Source organism: Salvelinus namaycush, chromosome 27 (genome assembly GCF_016432855.1).
Source record: "Salvelinus namaycush isolate Seneca chromosome 27, SaNama_1.0, whole genome shotgun sequence".
Lineage (NCBI taxonomy): Eukaryota > Metazoa > Chordata > Actinopteri > Salmoniformes > Salmonidae > Salvelinus > Salvelinus namaycush.
The window spans coordinates 9,694,644-9,722,570 of NC_052333.1; the positions used below are offsets into that span (position 1 = coordinate 9,694,644).

General features: G+C 43.2%; 1 protein-coding gene across 1 annotated transcript in view; it reads right to left on the reverse strand.

Moving 5' to 3' along the window:
• Positions 1–24,513, reverse strand: part of cdk6 (cyclin-dependent kinase 6) — an 86,205-nt gene extending 61,692 nt beyond the window's left edge. The window contains exons 1-4 of the mRNA XM_038966789.1: positions 24,130–24,513; positions 22,994–23,335; positions 15,328–15,463; positions 9,142–9,309 (exon numbers count right to left, since the gene is read on the reverse strand). Of these exons, the coding sequence (XP_038822717.1) occupies positions 9,142–9,309; positions 15,328–15,463; positions 22,994–23,217 (528 nt within the window). The 5' untranslated portion in view covers positions 23,218–23,335; positions 24,130–24,513. The remainder of the gene's footprint in view (positions 1–9,141; positions 9,310–15,327; positions 15,464–22,993; positions 23,336–24,129) is intronic.
• Between the last annotated feature and the right edge of the window lie 3,414 nt (positions 24,514–27,927).

The window sequence follows — 27,927 nt, forward strand, 5'->3', positions numbered from 1 at the left end:
TGTGCACACGTGTGTTTGAGTGTGTGTGGGTGTCTGTTTGTGCGCATACGTGTGTTTGAGTGTGTGTGTGTCTGTTTGTGCGTGTATGTGTGTACGTCTAGCACTGTGAATGGGTTGTGTTTTTGCATACTAAGTGAGAGTACAGTAACGGCAGTGCATTCTTTATCTGTGTCAGAGGAGACACAGCACTGGGGAGGGAGATAGGGGGATTCCAGACAGACACACACACACACACACACAGCAACAATAATCTGGAACAAAGGTCCCGTGCTCACGTTGCACTCCACCGCACACACGCACACAGAGGGTCAGTATTTCTGTCCCCGATGCCTAAGGTGGATTCCCAGGTGAATTTCCTGAACAGAAGCTCTAACTGCCAAACTAACATGAAGTGGCCATGTCTCATCTGTCATAAAAAAAGTCAAACGCCAGTTTCTGACAAGCAAATAGAACCACAGAGGGAGACCACATGACTGACAGCATGCCTGAGTCTGGCCAGGCCAGGTAACACATTGGATCTTAACTTGACTGTCTGTTTACTTCTCTAGGTAATGCTTAGGAAAGTTGATGCTAAAACATTTAGAAATAAAACAATGCCTACCCTAGACATTATTTTGTATTAGTGACATAATACTATATATATATAAAATATATATTCACATCACAATTCCCACAGATAATGTCAAATGAATGTCCTCAGTTAGTCCTGAATGTCCTCAGTTAGTCCTGAATGTCCTCAGTTAGTCCTGAATGTCCTTAGTTAGTCCTGAATGTCCTCAGTTAGTCCTGAATGTTCTCAGTTAGTCCTGAATGTCCTCAGTTAGTCCTGAATGTCCTCAGTTAGTCCTGAATGTCCTCAGTTAGTCCTGAATGTCCTCAGTTAGTCCTGAATGTCCTCAGTTAGTCCTGAATTTCCTCAGTTAGTCCTGAATGTCCTCAGTTAGTCCTGAATGTCCTCAGTTAGTCCTGAATGTCCTCAGTTAGTCCTGAATGACCTCAGTTAGTCATGATATACCCTTAAGATCTGCTAATCTAAAACGTCTCATCTCTCCCTGCTCCCATCGCTCCCTTTCAGACCTTTCAGACTTCCGGCGCCGACAGAGATGGCCGCCTCGCTTCGCGTTCCTAGGAAACTATGCAGTATTTTATTTTTTTATGTGTTATTTCTTACATTGGTACCCCAGGTAATCTTAGGTTTCATTACATACAGTCGGGAGGAACTACTGAATATAAGAGCAACGTCAACTCACCATCATTACAACCAGGAATATGACTCTCCCGAAGCGGATCCTGTGTTTTGCCTTCCACCCAGTACAATGGATCTGATCCCAGCCGGCGACCCTAAACAACGACGCCGTAAAAGGGGCAAACGAAGCGGTCTTCTGGCACATTGCGCTCCACTCCCTAGCATACTACTCGCCAATGTCCAGTCTCTTGACAACAAGGTTGATGAAATCCGAGCAAGGGTAACATTCCAGAGAGACATCAGAGACTGTAACGTTCTTTGCTTCACGGAAACATGGCTCACTCGAGAGACGCTAACGGAGTCGGTGCAGCCAGCTGGTTTCTTCACGCATCGCGCCGACAGAAACAAACATCTTTCTGGTAAGAAGAGTGGCGGGGGTGTATGCCTTATGATTAACGAGACGTGGTGTGATCATAACAACATACAGGAACTCAAGTCATTCTGTTCACCTGATTTAGAATTCCTCACAATATACCGCATTATCTACCAAAGGAATTCTCTTCGATTATAATCACAGCCGTATATATTCCCCCCCAAGCAGACACATCGATGGCCCTGAACAAACTTTATCTGACTCTATGTAAACTGGAAACCACACACCCTGAGGATGCATTCATCGTAGCTGGGGATTTTAACAAGGCTAATCTGAAAACAAAACTCCCTAAATTCTATCAGCATATCGATTGTGCTACCAGGGCTGGTAAAACCTTGGATCATTGTTATACTAACTTCCGCGATGCATATAAGGCCCTCCCCCGCCCTCCTTTCGGAAAAGCTGACCACGACTCAATTTTGTTGCTTCCAGCCTACAAACAGAAACTAAAACAGCAAGCTCCCGCGCTCAGGTCTGTTCAACGCTGGTCCGACCAATCTGATTCCACGCTTCAAGACTGCTTCGATCACGTGGATTGGGATATGTTCCGCATTGCGTCCAACAACAACATTGACGAATACGCTGATTCGGTGAGCGAGTTCATTAGAAAGTGCATTGACGATGTCGTACCCACAGCAACGATTAAAACATTCCCAAACCAGAAACCGTGGATTGATGGCAGGATTTGCGTGAAACTGATAGCACGAACCACTGCTTTTAACCAGGGCAAGGTGACCGGAAACATGACCGAATACAAACAGTGTAGCTATTCCCTCCGCAAGGCAATCAAACAAGCTAAGTGCCAGTATAGAGACAAAGTAGAGTCGCAAATCAACAGCTCAGACACAAGAGGTATGTGGCAGGGTCTACAGTCAATCACGGATTACAAAAAGAAAACCAGCCCCGTCGCGGACCAGGATGTCTTGCTCCCAGACAGACTAAATAACTTTTTTGCTCGCTTTGAGGACAATACAGTGCCACTGACACGGCCCGCTACCAAAACCTGTGGGCTCTCCTTCACTGCAGCCGAGGTGAGTAAAACATTTAAACGTGTTAACCCTCGCAAGGCTGCAGGCCCAGATGGCATTCCCAGCCGCGTCCTCAGAGCATGCGCAGACCAGCTGGCTGGTGTGTTTAAGGACATATTCAATCAATCCTTATCCCAGTCTGCTGTTCCCACATGCTTCAAGAGGGCCACCATTGTTCCTGTTCCCAAGAAAGCTAAGGTAACTGAGCTAAACGACTACCGCCCCGTAGCACTCACTTCCGTCATCATGAAGTGCTTTGAGAGACTAGTCAAGGACCATATCACCTCCACCCTACCTGACATCCTAGACCCACTCCAATTTGCTTACCGACCCAATAGGGCCACAGACGACGCAATCGCAACCACACTGCACACTGCCCTAACCCATCTGGAAAAGAGGAATACCTATGTGAGAATGCTGTTCATCGACTACAGCTCAGCATTTAACACCATAGTACCCTCCAAACTCGTCATCAAGCTCGAGACCCTGGGTCTCGACCCCGCCCTGTGCAACTGGGTCCTGGACTTCCTGACGGACCGCCCCCAGGTGGTGAGGGTAGGTAACAACATCTCCACCCCGCTGATCCTCAACACTGGGGCCCCACAAGGGTGCGTTCTGAGCCCTCTCCTGTACTCCCTGTTCACCCACGACTGTGTGGCCATGCACGCCTCCAACTCAGTCATCAAGTTTGCGGACGACACTACAGTGGTAGGCTTGATTACCAACAACGACGAGACGGCCTACAGGGAGGAGGTGAGGGCCCTCGGAGTGTGGTGTCAGGAAAATAACCTCACACTCAACGTCAACAAAACAAAGGAGATGATTGTGGACTTCAGGAAACAGCAGAGGGAGCACCCACCTATCCACATCGACGGGACAGTAGTGGAGAAGGTGGAAAGTTTTAAGTTCCTCGGTGTACACATCATGGACAAACTGAATTGGTCCACCCACACAGACAGCGTTGTGAAGAAGGCGCAGCAGCGCCTCTTCAACCTCAGGAGGCTGAAGAAATTCGGCTTGTCACCAAAAGCACTCACAAACTTCTACAGATGCACAATCGAGAGCATCCTGTCGGGCTGTATCACCGCCTGGTAGGGCAACTGCTCCGCCCACAACCGTAAGGCTCTCCAGAGGGTAGTGAGGTCTGCACAACGCATCACCGGGGGCAAACTACCTGCCCTCCAGGACACCTACACCACCCGATGTCACAGGAAGGCCATAAAGATCATCAAGGACAACAACCACCCGAGCCACTGCCTGTTCACCCCGCTATCATCCAGAAGGCAAGGTCAGTACAGGTGCATCAAAGCAGGGACCGAGAGACTGAAAAACAGCTTCTATCTCAAGGCCATCAGACTGTTAAACAGCCACCACTAACATTTAGTGGCCGCTGCCAACATACTGACTCAACTCCAGCCACTTTAATAATGAGAATTGATGGAAATTATGTAAAAATGTATCACTAGCCACTTTAAACAATGCCACTTAATATAATGTTTACATACCTTACATTACTCACCTCATATGTATATACTGTACTCTATATCATCTACTGCATCTTGCCATCTTTATGTAATACATGTATCACTAGCCACTTTAAACTATGCCACTTTATGTTTATATACCCTACATTACTCATCTCATATGTATAGACTGTACTCTATACCATCTACTGCATCTTGCCTATGCCGTTCTGTACCATCACTCATTCATATATCTTTATGTACATATTCTTTATCCCTTTACACTTGTGTGTATAAGGTAGTAGTTGTGGAATTGTTAGGTTAGATTACTTGTTGGTTATTACTGCATTGTCGGAACTAGAAGCACAAGCATCTCGCTACACTCGCATTAACATCTGCTAACCATGTGTATGTGACAAATAAATTTGATTTGATTTTTTAGAGTCCTCTCTGTATGTACTCCTCTGTCCTGCTACATCTGGACATCAGAGCCCAGTGCAAAACCAACAAGATCTCACAGTTTTACCAATTTAACTTCAGATTCTGACATTTTTCCATGTTTCTTCAAACGTCAAATTTCGAAGTTGCTCCCAACTCAAATGTTGGAGATTTTGACACCCTAGTTTTCTCCTCCTGCTCCGCATCATTCCGAATGGTTAAATCAGGGTTTCTCAAAGGGGTGAACATTTTGGTTTTTGACCTAGACCTACAAAGCTGATTCAAATAATCAACTAATCATTAAGGTTTGGGATAGGGTTAAAAAAAAAATGAGTGTCTATCACTGGGAATAGGGTTAGGTTAAATTTATTTGCACCAAAGAAAATAAGTGATACACAACAATACAGATAAAAACGAATAATGAACATGCGACCTTCGGATCAGGAGTCATGGGATTCTGAATGGTTAAGTTAAGGGTTAAGGTTTGGGATAGAGTTAAACATTACGTGTAGGCGTTCATTCTGAATGGTTAAGTTAAGGGTTAAGGTTTGGGATGGAGTTAACCATTACGTGTAGGCGTTCATTCTGAATGGTTAAGTTAAGGGTTAAGGTTTGGGATAGGGTTAAAACAACAAGTGTCTACCACTGGGATTGAACACGTGACCTTCAGATCTGAAGTCACGGGACTACACCCATCCGCCATCCCTGTCCAGGTAATATCGCTCACTGTTGCCCCTAGTGGCTAATTTTGAAGGCCTTTCCCGACGTCCTCAAAACAATTTCAAAGTCAACTTGGAGCGATCTGGCTGTGCAAGACAGTCCCACTTCAAAGCCTTGATGGAAGAAAGGTGGGAGGGGATCTCTGACTCAATCTCTCTCTGTCCCCCCTAGCTCCCTCCCTCTTTATCCATTTCATCCTTGTCACGTCCACTTCACTTCAGGGATTCTCTTCGGCCCTTCCTTCGTTCTCACTTTACACCATATCGTTTACTGTTCTTCTCTCTTGCCTGCCGACTGGTGCCCTTTCAGTGCCCGCTACATCACATTAGCCGCTTTTCATCTGTGTCTCAGGAGACCGTCCTGCCTTCTCTCTCTCTCTGTCCTTCTGTGGCCTCATGTACAAATGTTTTATAGTCTCCCTTTCACCTCCCACTCAGGATACTTCTCTTCTCATTGGTCGACCAGCTCAGTAAAACATAGTCTGTATTCCAAAAAGCACCCTATTCACTATAGGTCTATAGTGCAATATGGGCCTTATCGGCCCTGGTCAACGGTAGTGCACTATAAAGGGAATAGGGAGCCATTTGGGACGCAACCACACATACAGTAAGTGGAAGTTCACCCAATTGGTTAAAAAAGAGTGCACTAACCGACCAAAAACAGAGGAGAAGAAAATTAGATAAAGATGGACAGAGAGAGAGGGAAGGAGAGGAGGGAGGAGGTGAAAGAGAGAGAGAGATTAGGTTTTCAGAGTAAGGGCCTGAAGTCAGTCGTTTGTACCAGGTGAAAGTATTTTGTTTTGGAGTGGGCTGAGGTAGATAAGGAGTCTATAAAATGATGCTTTACATTGGGAAGTAACATACACAGTCTCAATTCATAACCTCTGTTATTTAATCTCTTATCTATCTAAATACCTGATATCAAAGGAAGAATAGTCTCACTGGGAATGTACCGCACACAGTCCAACTCCCAATACATAACTTGACTATCTGTCATCTACAGTAAATACCTGATAATAAAGAGGCTTAATCAGACGTATCCTGATTGAGACTATGGAGTCTGGCTAGTGAAACTGTAGGAAGAGGAATCAGTCTGGCTATACAGTATGTGAAATACCTTCAGGTTTTGGTTTGCCCTGTAAAACTGAAGCAATGGAATAGTCCCAAAAGTGCCAACTGAGGAAAATATATATTTTTAAGTATGAACTATGTATTTGACATGATATAGTCTATTCTATACCATAACGTTAAAGCAGGAACTTTTGGGGGGGGTTGTCATAAAAACGGAGCCCAGTGTGTGTACTGGTATAAAAGGGATAATCCACCCTAAAAATGAAATGTGATGTGATACGTCATCAAGACATGGTTCTCGTCACTGGATATAGGGGATAACAAACTATCACATTTCGTAAAGCTTTTAAAACAATTACCTGCAGTCCAGATCGCCAAATAAGCCAATAGATGTATGGGCAAACTTCTCCAGAACAAATCCATCTGTCTATATCATCACAACACAGTATATATTTTGTTCAAATGTCCCCAAAGTGCAGAGTGCGCCAATCACATTAATATCCTTTCTTCCTTCAACTACCATGGTGCAAAACTGTGTTCTCCTCTCCCTGCTTGCAGGCTCGCAGGGCCCTTGAGCGTTGCCATTGCAACCTGATTCACACAGCTTTGTGCTAGAAAAGCAATCTATACCACCAGGTTGAACATGGTGATATTGTAACTCCTAAACTGATAGTGAAGTTTGTTTTAGGGATTTACAACTAGCTAACTACTTCACATGCTGATATTGACTTTGGTATTATTGTGTGTAGTTATGTTTTCTTGATAGCTACCTAGCGAGCTATACAGCTTTTCTAGAGAGAACATTGCATTGTGGGTTTTGTAGTCGAATTTTCACTTATTGCTTACTTAACTTATTATAACGACAAAATGCAATATTTTTTTCACAACATATATTGTTCTCACATATTGCGTTATTTATGTAAATCATGGGAATTTGTGGTTTTAAGTGGATTATTCCTTTAAGATGCTCGCCACAAGAGGTTTGTTTTTTAAACAACTAACTGACCGACGTCGGTTCAATTATTTGAAATACATTTTTTTTATGAGCTCAATACGCACTTTCTCTAGAAAGAAATCAGATCCCACCAAAACTGTGATATGTAGTAGGGAGTCGTAGTTTCCAATAGGCCAATATTCGACATAGTTTAGCGAAGAAAATGTGGTAATTAACTACAATGACCATAATCGGTGACAGCATCATGCAGTGGGGATGTTTTTCAGTGGTAGGGACTGGGAGACTAGTCAGGATTGAGGCAAAGATGAACGGAGCAAAGTACAGAGAGATCCTTGATGAAAACCTGCTCCAGAGCACTCAGAACCTCAGACTGGGATGAAGGTTCACCTTCCAATAGGACAAAGACCCTAAGCATACAGCCAAGACAACACAGAGTGGCTTCGGGACAAGTCTCTGAACGTCCTTGAGTGGCCCAGACAGAGCCCGGACTTGAACCCGATCTAACATTTCTGGAGAGACCTGAAAATAGCTGTTCAGTGACACTCCCCATCCAACCTGACAGAGCTTGAGAGGATCTGCAAAGAAGAATGGGAGAAACTCTCCAAATACAGGTGTGCCAAGCTTGTAGCGTCATTTCCAAGAAGACTCAAGGACGTAATCGCTGCCAAAAGGTGCTTCAACAAAGTACTGAGTAAAGGGTCTGAATACTTATTTAAATGTTATATTTTTAATACATTTGCAAACATTTCTAAAATCCTGTTTTTGCTCTGTCATTATGGGGTAGTGTGTTGATTGATGCTCATATCTCTGCCCTAACAATGGGAGTCATTGTCCCAAAGGTGGAAAGGCAGAAGCTATGTCCAAAATAAGCCCATAGAAACACATTGGGTTTATATTGGACAGATTTTGTTGAGAGTGAAACCTCTCGCTTTGCCGCCTCCTCTCTGGTGTGGGGCAGACACGGAGACGGAGAGAAGAGAGGAACGCGCTATCGAGACAGATAAAGAGTATTTGCTTCGCGAGGTACAGTATCTGAAAATACATGATCTAATCTAAGTGATTGATAGTTGGTATTCAGCAGTCATAAAAGTATGTCTTATTTACTTTGAAGAACTACTAAAATAGTGATTTTGTCAGACAACACAGGCAGCAGCTCTATAGAGATGAGATGATGACTTGGAATGATCATCATATTAAAAAAATATACATATAATATACAAAACAACTGAAATATTTTATTAAAGTAATGTGAATAAATGATGGTTAATAAGTGATAAGCAGTAGTGTGCTGTCACTATTACATGTTTTATTCATAACGCATAGCGCATTTCATGCTAAAAAATATATTGAACCGAAACTGAAAACCGTGATTATTTTTTAAATAATTTAACTGAAACCGAACCAACCTCAAAAAGCTCTAATCGCTCAGCACTAATATCCTGGTCAGGCATAGTCTCTACTCAGTACATAATCAGTATTGGCTGATATAAGAGTTTATGTTCTAGTTTATAACAGCAAGGTTCTCACCACAGAAGTCAGTTCCATCTGAAATGTGTATATCATCTGTGTTATAACAGTTTATAACAGGTTTATAACAGTAAGGTTCTCACTACAAAGGTCAGTTCCATCTTAAATCTGTATATAATCTGTGCTATAACAGTTTATAACAGGTTTATAACAGTAAGGTTCTCACTACAAAGGTCAGTTCCATCTTAAATCTGTATATAATCTGTGCTATAACAGTTTATAACAGTACGGTTCTCACCACAGAGGTTAGTTCCATCGGAAATCTGTATATCATCTGTGTTATAACAGTTTATAACAGGTTTATAACAGTAAGGTTCTCACCACAGAGGTCAGGGCCATCTGAAAGCTGTATATCCTGGCGAGGCCAAAATCGGCCAGTTTGATCTGTCCTCCACTGGTGACCAAAATGTTCTGGGGTTTCAGGTCCCGGTGAACCACACGGTGTGAGTGCAGGAAGTCCAGGCCCTGCAGCAGCTGGTACATCATATCCTGTTAGGACAACACACATGGGCACTCAGACACAGTCTTAACAGGTACAACATGACACATGGACATTCCAACACAGTCTTAACAGGTACAACATGACACATAGACATTCCAACACAGTATTAACAGGTATAACATGACACATGGACACTCAGACACAAGCTGTGTTCGAATACTCACACTAACAGCACTAACCGTACTATTTGTGGCATACATTTAGTATGTAGTATGCTTATTGGTCATAGTATGAATATATGTAGTAGGCTAAAAGTTTACGCATGTCGTACTACATTCGTCAAAATACTCTAGTACTCTAGCAGTGGACACTATTTCCGTGCATTTAGTGCCCATAATGCAATTCTTCAGAAAATGGGCGTGGTTCACAACGTTTTCAGATTTGAAGAAAATGGCGGAAAATATGCAGCCAAAGTCCAACGAGAGAGCATACAAATTCATTGCTTTAACTAATTATGACAAATGTTAAGAAAATGTTGAGCAATGTAATTTGACAATTTGTTAGCTTCGCTAGCCTTACGAACTGCATAGCATTTCATTACAGTAGTTGCTTGTATGCACCAGATGTTAGCTAGCTACCTAACGTTAGTTGGCTACTAATACTTCAAACTTGCCAGTATATTAACTATATGCTATCTAACTAAACAATCCAACGTTTATTGACTTGATTTTTCACGTAATTCTTAGCTTAGCTAAGTGGTATAGTCGTTGTGCGTTCTCAATGGACATTGTTAAAGAAGTCGTAAGACGTCTTGCTCGTAATTTGTTAGCTATGCCAACAAGCTAGCAAGAAGCTGCATAGCAACAGTATCAAATTCCAGTAGACACATCGAAGCACTAGTACACTCAACTACAAGGATACCGTTCGTTTACAGTATACTAAAATTAATTAATAGTATATAGTATGTAGTATATACTCATTAAGTATGTAGTATACAGTATGTTAGTATGGGTATTCGAAAACAGCTACAGTCTTAACAGGTACAACATGACACATGGACACAGACACAGTCTTAAAAGGTACAACATGACACATGGACACAGACACAGTCTTAACAGGTTCAACAACACACATGGACACTGACAGTTTGTCATGATTTTACGGATACAAGACACATGGACACTGAAAAAAGACACCTGATATCCTTGACATAGAGGGTTCAATAGTACTAAAACAAAAGGTATTTTTTTTAATCTGTGTTTTGGTTGCTGCACATTGGTGTTGGATGGTTCCCCCAATACTAATGCAGTTCATTATCTTCATCATCATGTGTGTACAGCATGCACATCACTGTAATCTGTAAGGTAACGATAGTAAGAAACATCATTTATTTCTCTTCTAAATCAGCCAACGGGTCTCAGAACACTGAAAACCTAAATGAAGTCCCCACAGAGTGAAGTGAAATCACTGAGGCCTTGCATGCGGTGCAGCAGCTTGTCGACTAGGAAGAAAAGAGAACGTATCCCTTTAAAGCCCAAGTGTGGCAGATGTTGATAACTGACACAATTTTGGAGGGAGAGCAGAGCAGGAAATACACGTTGCTGTGAGGGTGTAGTTCTGATCATTGGGCCCTGGTCCAAAAGTAGTGCACTACATAGGGAATAGGGTGCCATTTGGGTACTGCCTTGATCTGTTGGTGGTGGGCCTCTCTCTGCCTCCCTCCCTCTCTTCCTGCATCTGGCTGGACTGGAGCTGAGGTGGATTGTTCATTGGAGATCCACTCTTCCCAGCTGCAGCCAGGAACGGCCCCACGGTGGCCCTAATGCCCACAAGCACTCAGTTCAGGGAGAGAGAAATAAAGGTAAAAAGAGAGAGAAAGAAAGAGTCTGAGAGGAGGGCTAAACTGAAAGGGCTCAACGGCCATTTCTACTCTCTGGTGGAACTTGCACAACAACATAAGGACTGAACTGATGGTGATAGCGGAGGTGGGGGCTGTTTGAGTGATAGAGACAGAGAGATGGGGGAAGATTAAAAAAGAAACACAGGGAAAGAGAAAGAGAGAAAGAGGGGGGAGAGAAAGAGGGACTCTCTCTCACAGTCTCGACATGAATCGGCCTACTGCTGGGGTTGCAGCAGGCAGCGGTGCCCCCCCCCCCCCCCCCCCCCGAAACCCGTCGCCAAGACCTCACAAGTGACATGGACCTGGGCCTGCGGAGGGGCTCCATTCTCTGACCCTAGCAGCTGGTGAGTGATTAAAAGAGGTGAAACAATGGTCTGCACACTCAAGCAGAAAACATTTTCAAACGGGCGGGGCTGACCAGGGCTAAGAGGAGGGGACAGGAGCCTCTGCACGGAATAGAGAAGAGACAGGGCAGAGGGAATGTGTGTGTGTGTGTCTGTGTGTGTGCGCGTGCGGTGTGTTTGTGTGCGGTGTGCGTGCGGTGTGTGTGTGTGTGTGCATGCGTAAGCAGTGTGTGTGAGGGTCCCTTGCGCAGGTCAGCCAGAGAGCGTAAACAGGCCTTCTTTTTTTGCATCTCCGTCCACCCGTAACCTAGGAGGCCAACAGACAGCGGCAGAGGCAGTTATTTAGGGAGTTGATACAATGGCATCACCCCCATGAGTTCCTCTCTGTTTGCTTTAAATGGCCATTTGCGACATGTTTCCTTTCAACAGCATTTCCTACAAAACCCCAATTATCTCAGAAGTGTGACTTGAGGACAATCATACAAACAACAACAAGGCCCCCATGGCGCTCCATCTCCCCTCCCTGCTTCAGTTCATTCATATAACAGTCATTCAGTAGTAGATGATGCAGGTGAAGATGAATGATGAATGACAAGCTGTTGCTTGTCAAGAGTAAATAGATTTGAGTTGTTAATAAAAATGAATAGTTTGTAGGGCTGGGGATAATGTCAAACTATCAGACTGACATTAATATCTAGTCTCCAGTCTGCAGATGGTATGAGAAAACACCTGACCTGTTGCAAACCAATGTGACAGGAGGTGACAGAGCAACGAGTTGCCCAACACCCTAACTGTCTATGACAGCACCTCGACCAGAGATAGCTAGCTAGGAAACACAAGGCAAGCGATACCCAAGAGTAAAAATAAAAAAGTAGCCTAGAGAAAAAGCAGTCAAAACATGGCATCCCCTAGTGCAGTCCCTGTTGTCATGCTAATAAGCAAGACGCAGTCATATTGTTTTTTGTAACCGTGTCACAATACAGGACATCTGCCAGTTAGTGTAATGCTTCATTAACCAGACTTTTATAGGGCCAGGCCTGGAGACGGGGAAGGATGGAGGATCTGGGGGTGGAGGAGGGGGTAGAAGGGCACGAAGCCCAGTGTTAGCCCAGCCGCACTCCCCAAGGCTGGGGGAGGCTGCGGGACAGAGACCGGCTGCTTGATGTCCTTCCAGCTCATTTGATTCCCGGAGCCTCTTTGATCAATTACCATACGGTGGGTCTGACTGTAGGTCTGAAAGGGGGCAGTGGGGGGTGGGGGTCTGCAATCTGGTGTCCTCTGGTCTGGAGGAGTGTTACTGTGCAGTGTCCACTGGTCTGGAGGAGTGTTACTGTGCAGTGTCCTCTGGTCTGGAGGAGTGTTACTGTGCAGTGTCCACTGGTCTGGAGGAGTGTTACTGTGCAGTGTCCACTGGTCTGGAGGAGTGTTACTGTGCAGTGTCCACTGGTCTGGAGGAGTGTTACTGTGCAGTGTCCACTGGTCTGGAGGAGTGTTACTGTGCAGTGTCCACTGGTCTGGAGGAGTGTTACTGTGCAGTGTCCTCTGGTCTGGAGGAGTGTTACTGTGCAGTGTCCTCTGGTCTGGAGGAGTGTTACTGTGCAGTGTCCTCTGGTCTGGAGGAGTGTTACTGTGCAGTGTCCTCTGGTCTGGAGGAGTGTTACTGTGCAGTGTCCTCTGGTCTGGAGGAGTGTTACTGTGCAGTGTCCTCTGGTCTGGAGGAGTGTTACTGTGCAGTGTCCTCTGGTCTGGAGGAGTGTTACTGTGCAGTGTCCTCTGGTCTGGAGGAGTGTTACTGTGCAGTGTCCTCTGGTCTGGAGGAGTGTTACTGTGCAGTGTCCTCTGGTCTGGAGGAGTGTTACTGTGCAGTGTCCTCTGGTCTGGAGGAGTGTTACTGTGCAGTGTCCACTGTCATCTTGTACTTGATCGTTTTCCATTGTCCCTCATCGCTCCAGCTGCTGTTTGGATGTTGAAAATGAATGGGATCTCTCTCCTGCTCAACAAGTGGTCTTCCATGCTTGCTTTCAAATCAAATCAAATTTGATTAGTCACATGCACCGAATACAACAGGTGTAGACCTTACAGTGAAATGCTTACTTATGAGCCCCTAACCGACAATGCAGTTTCAAAAAATACGGATAAGAATAAGAGATAAAAGTAACAAATAATTAAAGAGCAGCAGTAAAAAATAACAATATATACAGGGGGGTGCCGGTACAGAGTCAATGTGCAGGGGCACTGGTTAGTTGAGGTAGTATGTACAGTTGAAATCGGAAGTTTACATACACTTAGGTTGGAGTCATTAAAACTCGTTTTTCAACCACTCCACAAATTTCTTGTTAACAAACTACAGTTTTGGCAAGTCGGTTAGGACATCTACTTTGTGCATGACACAAGTAATTTTTCCAACAATTGTTTTCAGACAGATTATGGGTCTTCCAAATGGACAATGACGCCAAGCATACTTCCAAAGTTGTGGCAAAATGGCTTAAGGACAACAAAGTCCAGGTATTGGAGTGGCCATCACAAAGCCCTGACCTCAATCCTATAGAACATTTGTGGGCAGAACTGAAAAAGCGCGTGCGAGCAAGGAGGCCTACACACCTGACTCAGTTACACCAGCTCTGTCAGGAGGAATGGGCCAAAATTCACCCAACTTATTGTGGGAAGCTTGTGGAAGGCTACCCGAAACGTTTGACCCAAGTTAAACAATTTAAAGGCAATGCTACCAAATACTAATTGAGTGTATGTAAACTTCTGACCCACTGGGAATGTGATGAAAGAAATAAAAGCTGAAAAAAACCATTCTCTCTACTATTATTCTGACATTTCACATTCTTAAAATAAAGTGGTGATCCTAACTGACCTAATACAGGGAATTCTTACTAGGATTAAATGTCAGGAATTGTGAAAAACTGAGTTTAAATGTATTTGGCTAAGTGAGGTTAATAAATAGAGAGAGAATAACTGTCGAGAGGGAAAGAGGTTAATAAATAGAAAGAGAGACTAACTGTCGAGAGGGAAAGAGGTTAATAAATAGAGAGAGAATAAATGTCGAGAGGGAAAGAGGTTAATAAATAGAAAGAGAGACTAACTGTCGAGAGGGAAAGAGGTTAATAAATAGAAAGAGAGACTAACTGTCGAGAGGGAAAGAGGTTGCCAACACTTCCGCTTCCTACCTTTTGCGGATACTGGGTCTGTGTTTCAAATGGCACCCTATTCCCTACATAGTGCATAGGCCCTGGTCAAAAGTAGTGCACTATATATGGAATAGGTTGACATTTCAGATGCACCCTAGCAAATAACTGGATTACTTCCGGATTAGTCTGATAGTCAGAATGACGTATGGTTTGTTAGTGTGTTTGGCCCTGAAGGCAATTCTTTAGCCTACAGGAAAAGGAGGTTTGACACACGATGAGACACTGCACATAAAGAAATGCCTTCTGTCAGTGTCACCTAGTTCTGTCAATCCATATGATTACACACACTCACAGACGCACACACACACACACACAAATAAAACACACAAACACACACAGCGTCTCCTCCTTTAGATACAGAGTGAAGTGAGGGACCAGAATGAAAATAGAAAAGCCGAGGCCCTCTAATTAGGACCCAATATGCCACATGTGCTGCCCTTCAAAAAGCCTGAATGCTGTCTGATGTTTGGGAGTTCCATCCTCGGTTCCTGTCTGGGCCAGGAAGAAATATTCCCAGGATACTTTGCAAAAACAAGTTCCACATATTCATAGACCTTACGAATACAGTAGGGCATTTTCAATTTAGTGTGAACTTACTAAGAAGTTGCCCCTAGACAGACTCACTTTGATAGTTTCAGGTGGCACCCCAGGATCAGGGGCTTTCTCCAGGTACGTGGTCAGGTCCTGGTCAATGTGCTCAAAGACCAGGGTCAGCTTGGTCTCGCGGTCGGTCCGAGACACAGTACACACATCGAACAGTCTGCAGAGAGAGAGGCAGAGTGAATACTGCTGCTTAGCATTGTTAATGTCAGTCAGATATCATGGTGACACTTATATAAAATGATCTATAAAGGGTTTGTAAAAGGATCGCAAATAGTCCATAAAGTAGTTCACAAGTAAATAGAAGTTATAAAGTCATCCGTCTTTAATTTAAGAGGAATAACAAAGTATTTTCATTTATAACCACCATCTATGACAAAACATATTTTCCAGTCTAAACTGGCTTCTGAAACATAGATAGACACTTCATAGGATCCCTAGCATAATTCAATACCTGAGAGAGATCTAATCTATTTAATCAATCTAGCTTCAGTTAGGGAGGGAAATTTGTTTATAGTGTCAGTTAACTGTCCAGGGTCCGGTTTCCCAAAAGCATCCAAAGCATAGGATCCTATGGTTCTAAGATGAACTTAGCCTTACGATGCTTTTGGGAAACCAGGCCCAGACTAGTTTTCCTGACAGTTTTGAAAGAATGCAAGCAATGCTTTCACATACTGGGCCTTGTTAGCTAAACGGAAGGAACCGATCTGAAATTCCTTACTCGTGACTGATGGACATGATCTCCTAGCCCTTATTCCAGTATGTGTGCAATAGCGGACTTCACAGTACAGTAACCACAATAGGATCAGTTGAGAGTTGAACACCTTGACAGAGTGATTGATTTGGCATTCTCGTTATTAAAAACATGCAACTGTAATCGACCAGGCGGATATTGATTACTGCATTGTTGGGTTTTGAGTTTGCAAGAAAGGCATTTTACTGTACTTGTGCACGTGACATTAAAACTTTAAACTTGAATCCAGGGCTCCTGCATGCCACAAGACCCCTTAGTCCACTGAGCTAAAGCCTAGGCAATATATCTGGGAGCAAACGCAACTCTTCAGGTCTCAGACAAGGTTACACATCAAGAGAGCATACACTATATGTACAAACGTATGTGGACACCCCTTCAAATTAGTGGATTCTGCTATTTCAGCCAAACCTGTTGCAAACAGGTGTATAAAAACAGAGCACACAGCCATGCAATCTCCATAGACAAACATTGACAGTAGAATGGCCTTACTGAAGAGCTCAGTGACTTTCAACGGGGCACCATCATAGGATGCCACCTTTCCAACAAGTCAGTTTGTCAAATTTTTGCCCTGCTAGAGCTGCCCCGGTCAACTGTAAGTGCTGTTATTGTGAAGTGGAAACGTCTAGGAACAACAACGGCTCAGCGGCAAAGTAGAAGTTCTGTCCTCCGTTGCAAAACTCACTACTGCATTCCAAACTTCCTCTGGAAACAACGTCAGCACAATAACTGTTCGTTGGGAGCTTCATGAAATGGGTTTCCATAGCCGAGCAGCCGCACACAAGCCCAAGATCACCATGCGCAATGCCAAGCGTCAGCTGGTGTGGTGTAAAACTCGCCGCCATTGGACTCTGGAGCAGTGGAAACGCATTCTCTGGAGTGGTGAATCACGCTTCCCCATCTGACAGTCCGATGGACTAATCTGGGTTTGGCGGATGCCAGGAGAACGCTACCTGCCCCAATATATAGTGCCAACAGTAAAGTTTGGTGGAGGAGGAATAATGGTGTAGGGCTGTTTTTCATGGTTCGGGCTAGGCCGCTTAGTTCCAGTGAAGGGAAATCTTAACTCTACAGTATACAATGACATTCCAGACGATTCTGTGCTTCCAACTTTGTGGCAACAGTTTGGGGAAGGCACTTTCCTGCTTCAGCATGACAATGCCCCCGTGCACAAAGCGAGATCCATATAAAAATGGTTTGTTGATATCGGTGTGGAAGAGCTTGACTGGCCCACACAGAGCCCTGACCTCAAACCCATCGAACATCTTTGGGATGAATTGGAACACCGACTGCGAGCCAGGCCTAATCGCCCAACATCAGTGCCCGACCTCACTAATGCTCTTGAGGCTGAATGGAAGCAAGTCCCCGCAGCAATGTTCCAACATCTGGTGGAAAACCTTCCCAGAAGAGCGGATGCTGTTACAGCAGCAAAGAGAAGACCAATTCCATATTAATGCCAATGATTTTGGAATGAGATGTTCGACGAGCAGGTGTCCACATACTCTTGGTCATGTTGTGTAGTTCCGACCCATCTCCTTTAGGCATGTTTAGCCTCCTGCCCACTAACCCTATCCTTTAGCCTCCTGCCCACTAACCCTATCCTTTAGCCTCCTGCCCACTAACCTTATCCTTTAGCCTCCTGCCCACTAACCCTATCCTTTAGCCTCCTGCTCACTAACCCTATCCTTTAGCCTCCTGCCCACTAACCCTATCCTTTAGCCTCCTGCTCACTAACCCTATCCTTTAGCCTCCTGCCCACTAACCCTATCCTTTAGCCTCCTGCTCACTAACCCTATCCGTTAGCCTCCTGCCCACTAACCCTATCCTTTAGCCTCCTGCCCACTAACCCTATCCTTTAGCCTCCTGCCCACTAACCCTATCCTTTAGCCTCCTGCCCACTAACCCTATCCTTTAGCCTCCTGCTCACTAACCCTATCCGTTAGCCTCCTGCCCACTAACCCTATCCTTTAGCCTCCTGCCCACTAACCCTATCCTTTAGCCTCCTGCTCACTAACCCTATCCGTTAGCCTCCTGCCCACTAACCCTATCCTTTAGCCTCCTGCTCACTAACCCTATCCGTTAGCCTCCTGCCCACTAACCCTATCCTTTAGCCTCCTGCCCACTAACCCTATCCTTTAGCCTCCTGCTCACTAACCCTATCCGTTAGCCTCCTGCCCACTAACCCTATCCGTTAGCCTCCTGCCCACTAACCCTATCCTTTAGCCTCCTGCTCACTAACCCTATCCTTTAGCCTCCTGCTCACTAACCCTATCCTTTAGCCTCCTGCCCACTAACCCTATCCTTTAGCCTCCTGCTCACTAACCCTATCCGTTAGCCTCCTGCCCACTAACCCTATCCTTTAGCCTCCATCCTGACAACGCCAATAATAATGTTGTAGCTACATTATATCTATTTTAAGAGGGAAACCCTTGGTGACTCCTGAGCATCCAACACAATACATCAACATTGTGGGTGTATTTTTACTAGGCGACAAACCGAGCCCAAACATACAGATTATTTGGGCAGTTGTGCCATGGGGAAGCGTTGGTGAAAGCCTAGAGAAGACATCCAGTGTCAACCTCAAAGATCCGAGGACGACGACAAAGATTCCTTCAGGAGCACCAGGGCAACGCGTGATGCGTCATGGCAACTGAAGCAGTCTGGACTGCCCATGACCGACCACTAGATGTGGTTGAGCAGCGTCTCTCACCATGGCAACCAATCAGTGTGGGTGACAAGAACGTGGATGGAATTTATCCCACTTACTGACATCGCTCTATCATTGTTTCAATGACACTATGGGGCCAATAAGGTCCGTATCCCACATATCTTTATGCAGTAATTCTTAGATTTAATTTAAAATATGTCATATTTACAGTAAAATCTGTATTTCAATAGCTTCAAATATTTCGAAAGAATCAATGGGTCTGTAGTAATAACAGTAAAATTGCAGTTGATGTCTGTGTAATCTCAGTGAATTGTCTTGAAGTAAAGCATGGGAAAGCTGCTCCACCTGGTAGTCCTTTTCTTTTTCACTTGTAGCCTAAAGGGAATATGCACTGTGCCACACCCCCTGTTAACAAAGGCTTGTAAATCCTGCATTGAGGATTCAAGGTATTATTGCCATACGCCCATGATGTCACAGAACGAGCGAGCCACCCTGTTGGAAACTTGGGGTTAAACGCCCCTCAGAACCGTGATTGTTCCACTACAATGCAGCCTCTCGCCAGACACTGAACATATGGTATGACTAATGGGCGTCATTCTTAAACATCCAGGGGTTGGCAGGCCTGTAGTTACACAGTAGGTCCAGAATGCACCCTGCTCAGTGCTCGCTCTCTCCCGCACTGTTTAGCTTTACAGAGAGACCAGACCAGACACCCTTTGGTGTGGATTTGAGCTTGGGCTAACATATAGGAACCAGAATTTGACAGAATTTGAGAAATTAGCATACCACAAAGTATAGGGAGTAAGGACACATTTTGTGTCATAATTTAAATCTGTCGAACCTTCGATACGTGGAATCTCTATGAAGAATATATTAATTTATTCAGATGAAGAGAATAATAGAGGCTGTAGTGTGACCAGCAGGGCTTAGAATAACATTTGTACAGTATTATTAAAAAGTGTAATACAAAAGCACTCAATCTCTCATTATAAGCTAAATGGCAAGGTTAGACCTTGAGCTGGGCCGGTAAATGACGTGGTTTCTGTGCCGAACTGAACTGACCTCCAAATTGGACCATGGGAGTATACAGCTGCAGAGCATAACAACCCCTGTATGTTGTCTTGTGGCAGAGGACTAAAAACAACACATCTTATATGTAGACTACTGGAATGGGGGCAAAATCAGCCCAATACAGTATCTCTTAGTGTGACTCGATGCACAAAATGGTTCTTTCTTATCATTCCCAACAGCAGTTCATTGACTTCCCAACAGCAGTTCATTGACTTTTCGATGGGGATGACTTTACCCATGACTTATTTAGGTTGATTCATCTGGTGAACAGATATCATCCAAGAATGTCTATCACAGGTGCTGCACACAAAGAAACCTTCCAGACACACCAAGCTGTATTAAACATAATGTACAGTCTACTGTATTGCACTATAGTATCACCAGGATCAAAATGGGGTTAATAGTTGTACATCACAAAACAACAACTTTTCCAAAGGTCAATAAGGAAACTCCATAAAACGCGGCAGGGCATTATGCAGTAATTTGTTGGTTGCATCGTGGTCTCAGAGCATTTTTTATTATTCTCGATGTAAAGCTGAAAGACTCCATTTAGTATGATATATTATGTTTCGTATTGTATGTATTCATTTGTGGATGTCCATCACCTATTTCGTCTAAAACTGTATGTTAGGAATTACAATTTGTATTATATGTTACGAATTTGCAAAATGTACAATATGTTACTAATTTGCTAAATGTACAATATGTTACGAATTTGCAAAATGTATGATATGTTACAAACTCTAGCTAGGTGGCTAGGGAAAGGGGGATACCTAGTCAGTTGTACAACTGAACACATTTAACTGAAATGTGTCTTCCGCATTTAACCCAACCCCTCTGAATCAGAGAGGTGCGGGGGGCTGCCATAATTGACATCCACGTCTTCGGCGCCTGGGAAACAGTGGTTTAACTGCCTTGTTCAGGTGCAGAATGACAGATTTTTACCATGACAGCTCAGGGATTTGAGCCAGCAACCTTTCGATAACTGACCCAACACTCTAACCACTAGGCTACCTGCTGCCCTATGGCTAGGTGGCTTACATTAGCTAGCTCGCTAACGTTAGCTAGACTAGGGTTAGGGTTAAGGTTAAGTTTAGGAGTTAGGTTAACCCCAAGAGTCGATGTCCGCACCCCGCATAAATCGAATTAGCATAATACAAAAATCCCCGTAAAAATCTGTCAGGTTAAGCCAGAAATATCTGTTTTGCATTGGGATGCGTATGTAACGGATGTGAAATGGCTAGCTAGTTAGCGGTGGTGCGAGCTAGCAGCCTTTCAGTCGGTTACGTCACTTGCTCTGAAACCTAGAAGTAGTGGTTCCCCTTTCTCTGCAAGGGCCGCGGCTTTTGTGGAGCGATGGGTAACGACGCTTCGTGGGTGACTGTTGTTGATGTGTGCAGAGGGTCCCCGATTCGCACCCGAGGTCGGAGCGAGGGGACGTACTAAAGTTATACTGTTACACGTATCAATCTACCGCATCCGCCGATGTCGCACTTCCTCATCTGCAGTGGAAGGTGACAGAGCTAGACCATGAGGCATCCCGAAAATCGGTCTTCCGACAAAATTGTCTGTAGCGTCTGAACGGTTTGGCCTACAAAACTATTATGACCCCTCTATGGAAAGATCACGAACACGATGGTGTTCTCTGTTTGCTCTACGACCCCCACAAGTGTCTTGGGACTCATCTGAAGTCGGTACAGCCAATCTACCAACTTCTGTCTGTAGCGTCCGAACAGTTTGGGATACACATTAATATGACCCCTCTGCAGAAATATGAGACTCTCACGAACACGTGTAACGGATGTGAAATGGCTAGCTAGTTAGCGGGTACGCGCTAATAGCGTTTCAATCAGTTACGTCACTTGCTCTGAAACCTAGAAGTAGTGTTTCCCCTTGCTCTGCAAGGGCCGCGGCCTTTGTGGAGCGATGGGTAACGATGCTTCTTGGGTGACTGTTGCGGCCCTTGCAGTCTTGGGTGACTGTTGTTGATGTGTGCAGAAGGTCCCTGGTTCGTGCCCGGGTATGGGCGAGGGGACGGTTTAAAGTTATACTGTTACATTGGTGCCGTGACCCGGATCACTGGTTGCTGCGGAAAAGGAGGAGGTTGAAAGGGGGGTGAGTGTAACGGATGTGAAATGGCTAGCTAGTTAGCGGGTACGCGCTAATAGCGTTTCAATCAGTTACGTCACTTGCTCTGAAACCTAGAAGTAGTGTTTCCCCTTGCTCTGCAAGGGCCGCGGCCTTTGTGGAGCGATGGGTAACGACGCTTCTTGGGTGACTGTTGTTGATGTGTGCAGAAGGTCCCTGGTTCGCGCGAGGGGACGGTTTAAAGTTATACTGTTACACACGTACATGCCAGTTTTGCTCTAGGACAACAACGGGCTTCACAAGACTTGTCTAAAGGTCCCCCGGTAACAGAAGTAAAGTATATATGGAGACTGTTTAGTACCAAAAATAAGGGGCTAAATACATGTAAAAAAAATAGCAAATGTTATTTATACACCTGTCAGCAATGGGTGTGGCTGAAATAGTCCACTAATTTGAAGGGTATCCACATACGTGTTATATATCTATATAGTGTATTTACAGTATATAGACTTTTTAGTGCCAAAAATATGGAGTTACAAAAATGTACAAATAAAAAAGACTAACTTTCCTGATCTTTCTTATATTGCTCAGCTATAGGACAGACACTTCAGAAGAAACTTCCTACAGATTTTTTTGGGGGACTAGCTATCGTTCCATGTAGTGAATTTGTTATTCAATGCATTTGTATGGGCTAATAGTAGTAAGGCCAAAAATAGTTTTTTCATCAAATATTTTTGTTTATACTTCAAGGGGTCTTAAAATTCTTTATCAAATAGTTAATGATCCTTGGTATGACCTTCTTAAAACTATTCCATATAGTTTAGTAGAACCCACCTGCATCCCACCCCCCCCCCTCCCCTGGCTTAAAACTATTCCATATAGTTTAGTAGACATTGGCATTATCTGGCCACCCATCCATCCATGTAACCATATCAAACGTAACATATCATACTAAATGGAGTGTCTCGGAATTACGTACAGATCATACTGAATGCTCTGAGAGCAGGTTGTTTAAAGAGATACATATCAGGGGTTATAATAGCATATGGTTGAAAAGATAATGCAACATCTGGGAGCTTGTTAGATGCACCCCCCTCTCCATCTCTTCTTACCTGACTATGTTGGGGTGTTCGAATGCCTCCAGTTGCCTCAGTACCGCCACCTCACGGATGGTCGAGAGGGGCATCCCTTCCTCCTCCGTCTGTACCCGAACTCGTTTTAGGGCTACAAAGCGTCCCTCGTTCTTCAAATCTCGTGCCTTGTACACCTTTCCATACGCACCTTCCCCAATCTCGGCGACGGGCTCGTACTGTTGTGATACACTTTCTTTGTCCATTTTTGCGTCTTTTTTCTTTTTCTTGTTGAGAATATTGCGGGGAATCCCAACGAACGTAACGAGCCAGGGTTATTACAAAGCCATCCTCACAGAAAATAGTTGTTGGCGCGTGCAATGCCTAAATTAAAGGAAGACAGAGGTAGCAGAGGTAACATCGTATATGTCTGTCTGTTTTTGGTCAAACGGAGGTCCACAACATTGTGTCATCAAGTTTAGTTTTATTCCGACTATCAACACTAGAACCCCGATGCGTTCTACTTGATCCACTCCCACTTCATTACGCGTATGAATCTCTTGTCCTCCTAGTTACCTCACATCACACAACATCTGGCATCTCTAAAATAATATGTTTTTAAAACAATTGTACATAAGTTCTCTAAGTGCAGAATGCAGTACATATTACAACAATAAGGTCATCTTTATGTTCACGCGTAATCACAGATATGTAGACGAATGAGTCAGAAAAACAACCAAACCAACTTGAAATAATACAATATAAACTCTGCAAACTCAGTTATAATTATTATATATTATTATACAAATATTTTTTCCAGCCTCCGATATCTTTTCCCAAATGTGTCCAGTCTTATGGTTTATTATAGGCGACAAACTTTTGCGAGCACGTGGTTGTCTACTGATTGTATTGTCTGAACTTCCTATAGTCCATTTAACCACATCTCTCATTTTCCATGTCATTAATAGTGTTGTGGTTTAATAATGCAACTTGTTCGCTATGCGTTTTGTGCACGGCAACTTTAAAAATATATATATAAACATTTAAAATAGCGTACAACAATTAAAACATTGCAGCATCGTAATTGGCAACTCATGCTTTTAAAATATCACAATAAGGACATGCATGCAAAATACATTTTTCTACACAAAAAGTAAAATATGAATATTTCAGCCTACCTTATTTTATGTTATCAGTGAAAGTCGCAATTGGTCGTGTCCATGAATTTATGAAACATGCCTCCTTTGGATAAATGTTCACACTAAGACACAACACATCACAGATCCCTCACTGTCACGCCGGGCCACACAGGTAGTCGGATGGTGCACACTTCTCTAACCCCATCCCTCAGCAGTAGGCTACCCACCTCTGCAACTGCAGCTCAAGCAAAGCAACTATAATACCGGGGGGGAGGGGGGTATTCCTTACAGAAAAACACAGTGCCTACTGCAACTTTTTGGGGGGGTCATAGGACAAAAGCGTGATATGTTCTCCAAGCCACGCTTTTCTCAGTTTTTCCCCGTTGTAACTCTCTTTTCCCCATTTATCCCGGGATATGCAACGCTTGCCTGTGAGCTCCGTCTCTTCTTCGCTTTCCCACGCTGGCTGAATGTGCCTTGACCCCCTTCAGATAAGTTTGACACAGAGCAGGAACATTTCCGCATTCCTCCCGACTACAAAGACTTACCGCCTCCTTTTTCGTTATGTTGCCCTCCTTGGTTCTTTATCATTCATAGTTCTCTCTCGGGTTTGCCTCAGTGTCAAAACCAGCAGCACCACAGGGGGGAAATCTGGGCGGCAAGAAACGTTTATTTGATGGAACATTCGATCTATCCGGGCCATTGAAACTATTCCATTGACAATACACCAGTGGGGAAGCAGGGTGACAAGCACGCCTTTGGCCCATAAGGTCAGGTTTGGTTCAAGGACTAGTGACTTGGGTTGTGTCAGGGGGTGATTCTCCCAATGACTGTATGGATTCTCGCAAGGCACCCCTTCGAGGGTGGTCATTTTCAATGTTTTCAATGCTTCATCTTCATGTGAGATGCCCCCCATGATGAGTTTTGTGGCCCCCACCCCCATCAAAGTTGCCCATCCCTGGCCTAGGTGATAGTAATTTTGGAAAAAATAAATAAATACCAGTATGTAAATGATCTAATTAAAATATGTATATTATTATCATTTATGGCACATAAAATAATATCGATGAACATAAATGTGTTATGTGTCTTTCAAAAGTGGGATGAAAAGTGATTTATCCAAAACTGTTATGAGATTTCTGTTCAGCCTCTTTCAGTTGTGATAATATGATATATAATTGAATAATAAAAAACTAAATCAACAATAACTTTTTTGTTTGTTATGCATGTCAATGGATATTCTGTTTATTACATGTTCTTTAGAATAAATCCATGGGCTTTTGTGACAATCAGTGACAATAGATTTAGTATCTGGTAGCTTATATAACCACAATAACTTTGATGAACTTTTTTTCTTCTTCTAAATCTATTAAAGTGTCACAAAGTAGCCTATAGCTGTGGGTCATGGTGTAACGGATTTCATCTGAGGAGGAGTAGCAAGGATCGGACCAATGTGCAGCGTGGTAAGTGTCCATAATGAGAATATTAAATAAATCCACAGAACACTGAACAAAATAACAAAAGTACAAACAAACAACCGAAACAGTCCCGTATGGTGCAAACACTAACACAGGAAACAACCACCCACAAAACACAATAGAAAACAGGCTACCTAAATATGGCTCCCAATCAGAGACAACGACTGACACCTGCCTCTGATTGAGAACCATACTAGGCCAAACACATAGAAATATAACAACAGAACAAAACATAGAAAAACAACATAGAATGCCCACCCCAACTCACGCCCTGACCAAACTAAAATAAAGACATAAGGGTTAGGATGTTAATTATCCTAACCTGCTATGTTAATTATCCTAACCTGCTATGTTAATTATCCTAACCTGCTATGTTAATTATCCTAACCTGCTATGTTAATTATCCTAACCTGCTATGTTAATTATCCTAACCTGCTATGTTAATTATCCTAACCTGCTGAGTAAGTTCTCTTAAACTTCTACAAAAAGTAAAATCTGACAAAAGCTGCATCCTTTCTCGTCAAAACCATAAACAACGTTTTTCTGGTTCCTGGTCCTGCCTGAACCTTTATGGTTTAGACTGGAGCATAACATGACGAGACTTGATGTCAGATTAACCTCATGAAAGATGCCTTAGTATCATACCTTTCTTTAAAGGAGAAGATCAGAGGCGGGTATAAGAGCAGGAGACAAAAGTTCCAACAAACATTTCCTCAGAAAGTTATCTTGTGTACTGCTATCATTTTGATAAAGTGTGTATAAGAATGTAAGACTTTGATTGTAATTTGATTTCAATTGAAAAAGTAAATCTGGGGTTGGGGGGACGGGTGGGGGTGGGGTTATGGGTGGGGGGGATTGGAGGGCAAAATGAGTCTGAAGTAGCCAATCCCACCCCACCCTAGCCAATCCAAAATGCATCATTAGCATTACAAAGAAAGCACACAATACAGGCAACGCATTCTGAACCAATAACTATAAACGTGGACATTTCTATTGTAGCATTATCATTGTCTGCTTTACATGAACGCTGAGAGAGCCATCCCCCAGATTTAATACATTTTAATGCATACTCCTTCTTGGGCTGAAAAACAAACCAATTAAGTTCCTCTGTTGTGTGTGGTAAGTAAGTACAGACACACATGCACACACACACAAACACACACATTACCATGCTCATTGCAATTGTAACGTTGAAACATGATTAACTTTCTCACATTTTTCTCAAAAGTCATTACTCAAAAATACTCTGCAAAAAATGAATTGTAAACACAGGGCACATACGCTTGGGAATCTCCTATCTATAAATCTATGAATGTTAATTTCATTATTCATCAGCATTAATCTCTTCTACTTCTATGCGTTTGTTGTTTGTGGTTATTCTATTACTATAGATTCATGCATAACGCCGAGGTCAAGGGGATAAAACACAGAGGTGAAGGTGCTATAACACAGTGCTCAAGGTGTTATAACACGTATGTCAAGGTGTTATAACTCAGAGGTCAAGGTATTATAACGCAGAGGTAAATGTGTTATAACTCAGATGTAAATGTGTTATAACGCAGAGGTAAATGTGTTATCAGTGGTGTAAACTACTTAAGTACAAATACTTTAAGTACTACTTAAGTAGTTTTTGGGGGTATCTGTACTTTACTTTACTTTACTTTACTAATTATATTTTGGACTTTGACTTTTATTTCAATACATTTTTTAAGAAAATTATGTACTTTTTACTCCATACATTTTCCCTACACCCAAAAGTACTCGTTATATTTTGAATACTTAGCAGGTCAGGAAAATGGTCCAATTCACAAGAGAACATCCCTGGTCATCCCTACTGCTTCTGATCTGGCCGCTCACTAAACACAAATGTATTGTTTGTAAATTATATCTGAGTGCTGGAGTGTGCCTCTGGGCTAGCCGTAAATTGTAAAACAAGAAAATGGTGCCTTCTGGTTTGCTTAACATAAGGAATTTAAAATTATTTATACTTTTACTTTTACTTTTGATAATTAAGTATATTTATATATAAAACCAAATACTTTTAGACTTTTACTCAAGTTTTAGACTTTTACTCAAGTAGTATTTTACTGGGTGACTCACTTTAACTTGAGTAATTTTCTATTGAGAAATCTTTACTTTTACTCAAGTATAACAATTGGATACTATTTCCACCACTGTGTGTTATAAAACACAGGTAAAGGTGTAATAACTCAGCGGTGTAGAACAACAGTAATGGTGGAACACAAGCTGATAAACAAAGTAGGTGATTTATATGCTCCTTGAGTTTAGTCCTCAATAACTTCTCTGTTGTCCCCTCAAGAAGAAGAAGATAAAAGCCTGCTCTACCGCCATGTTAATC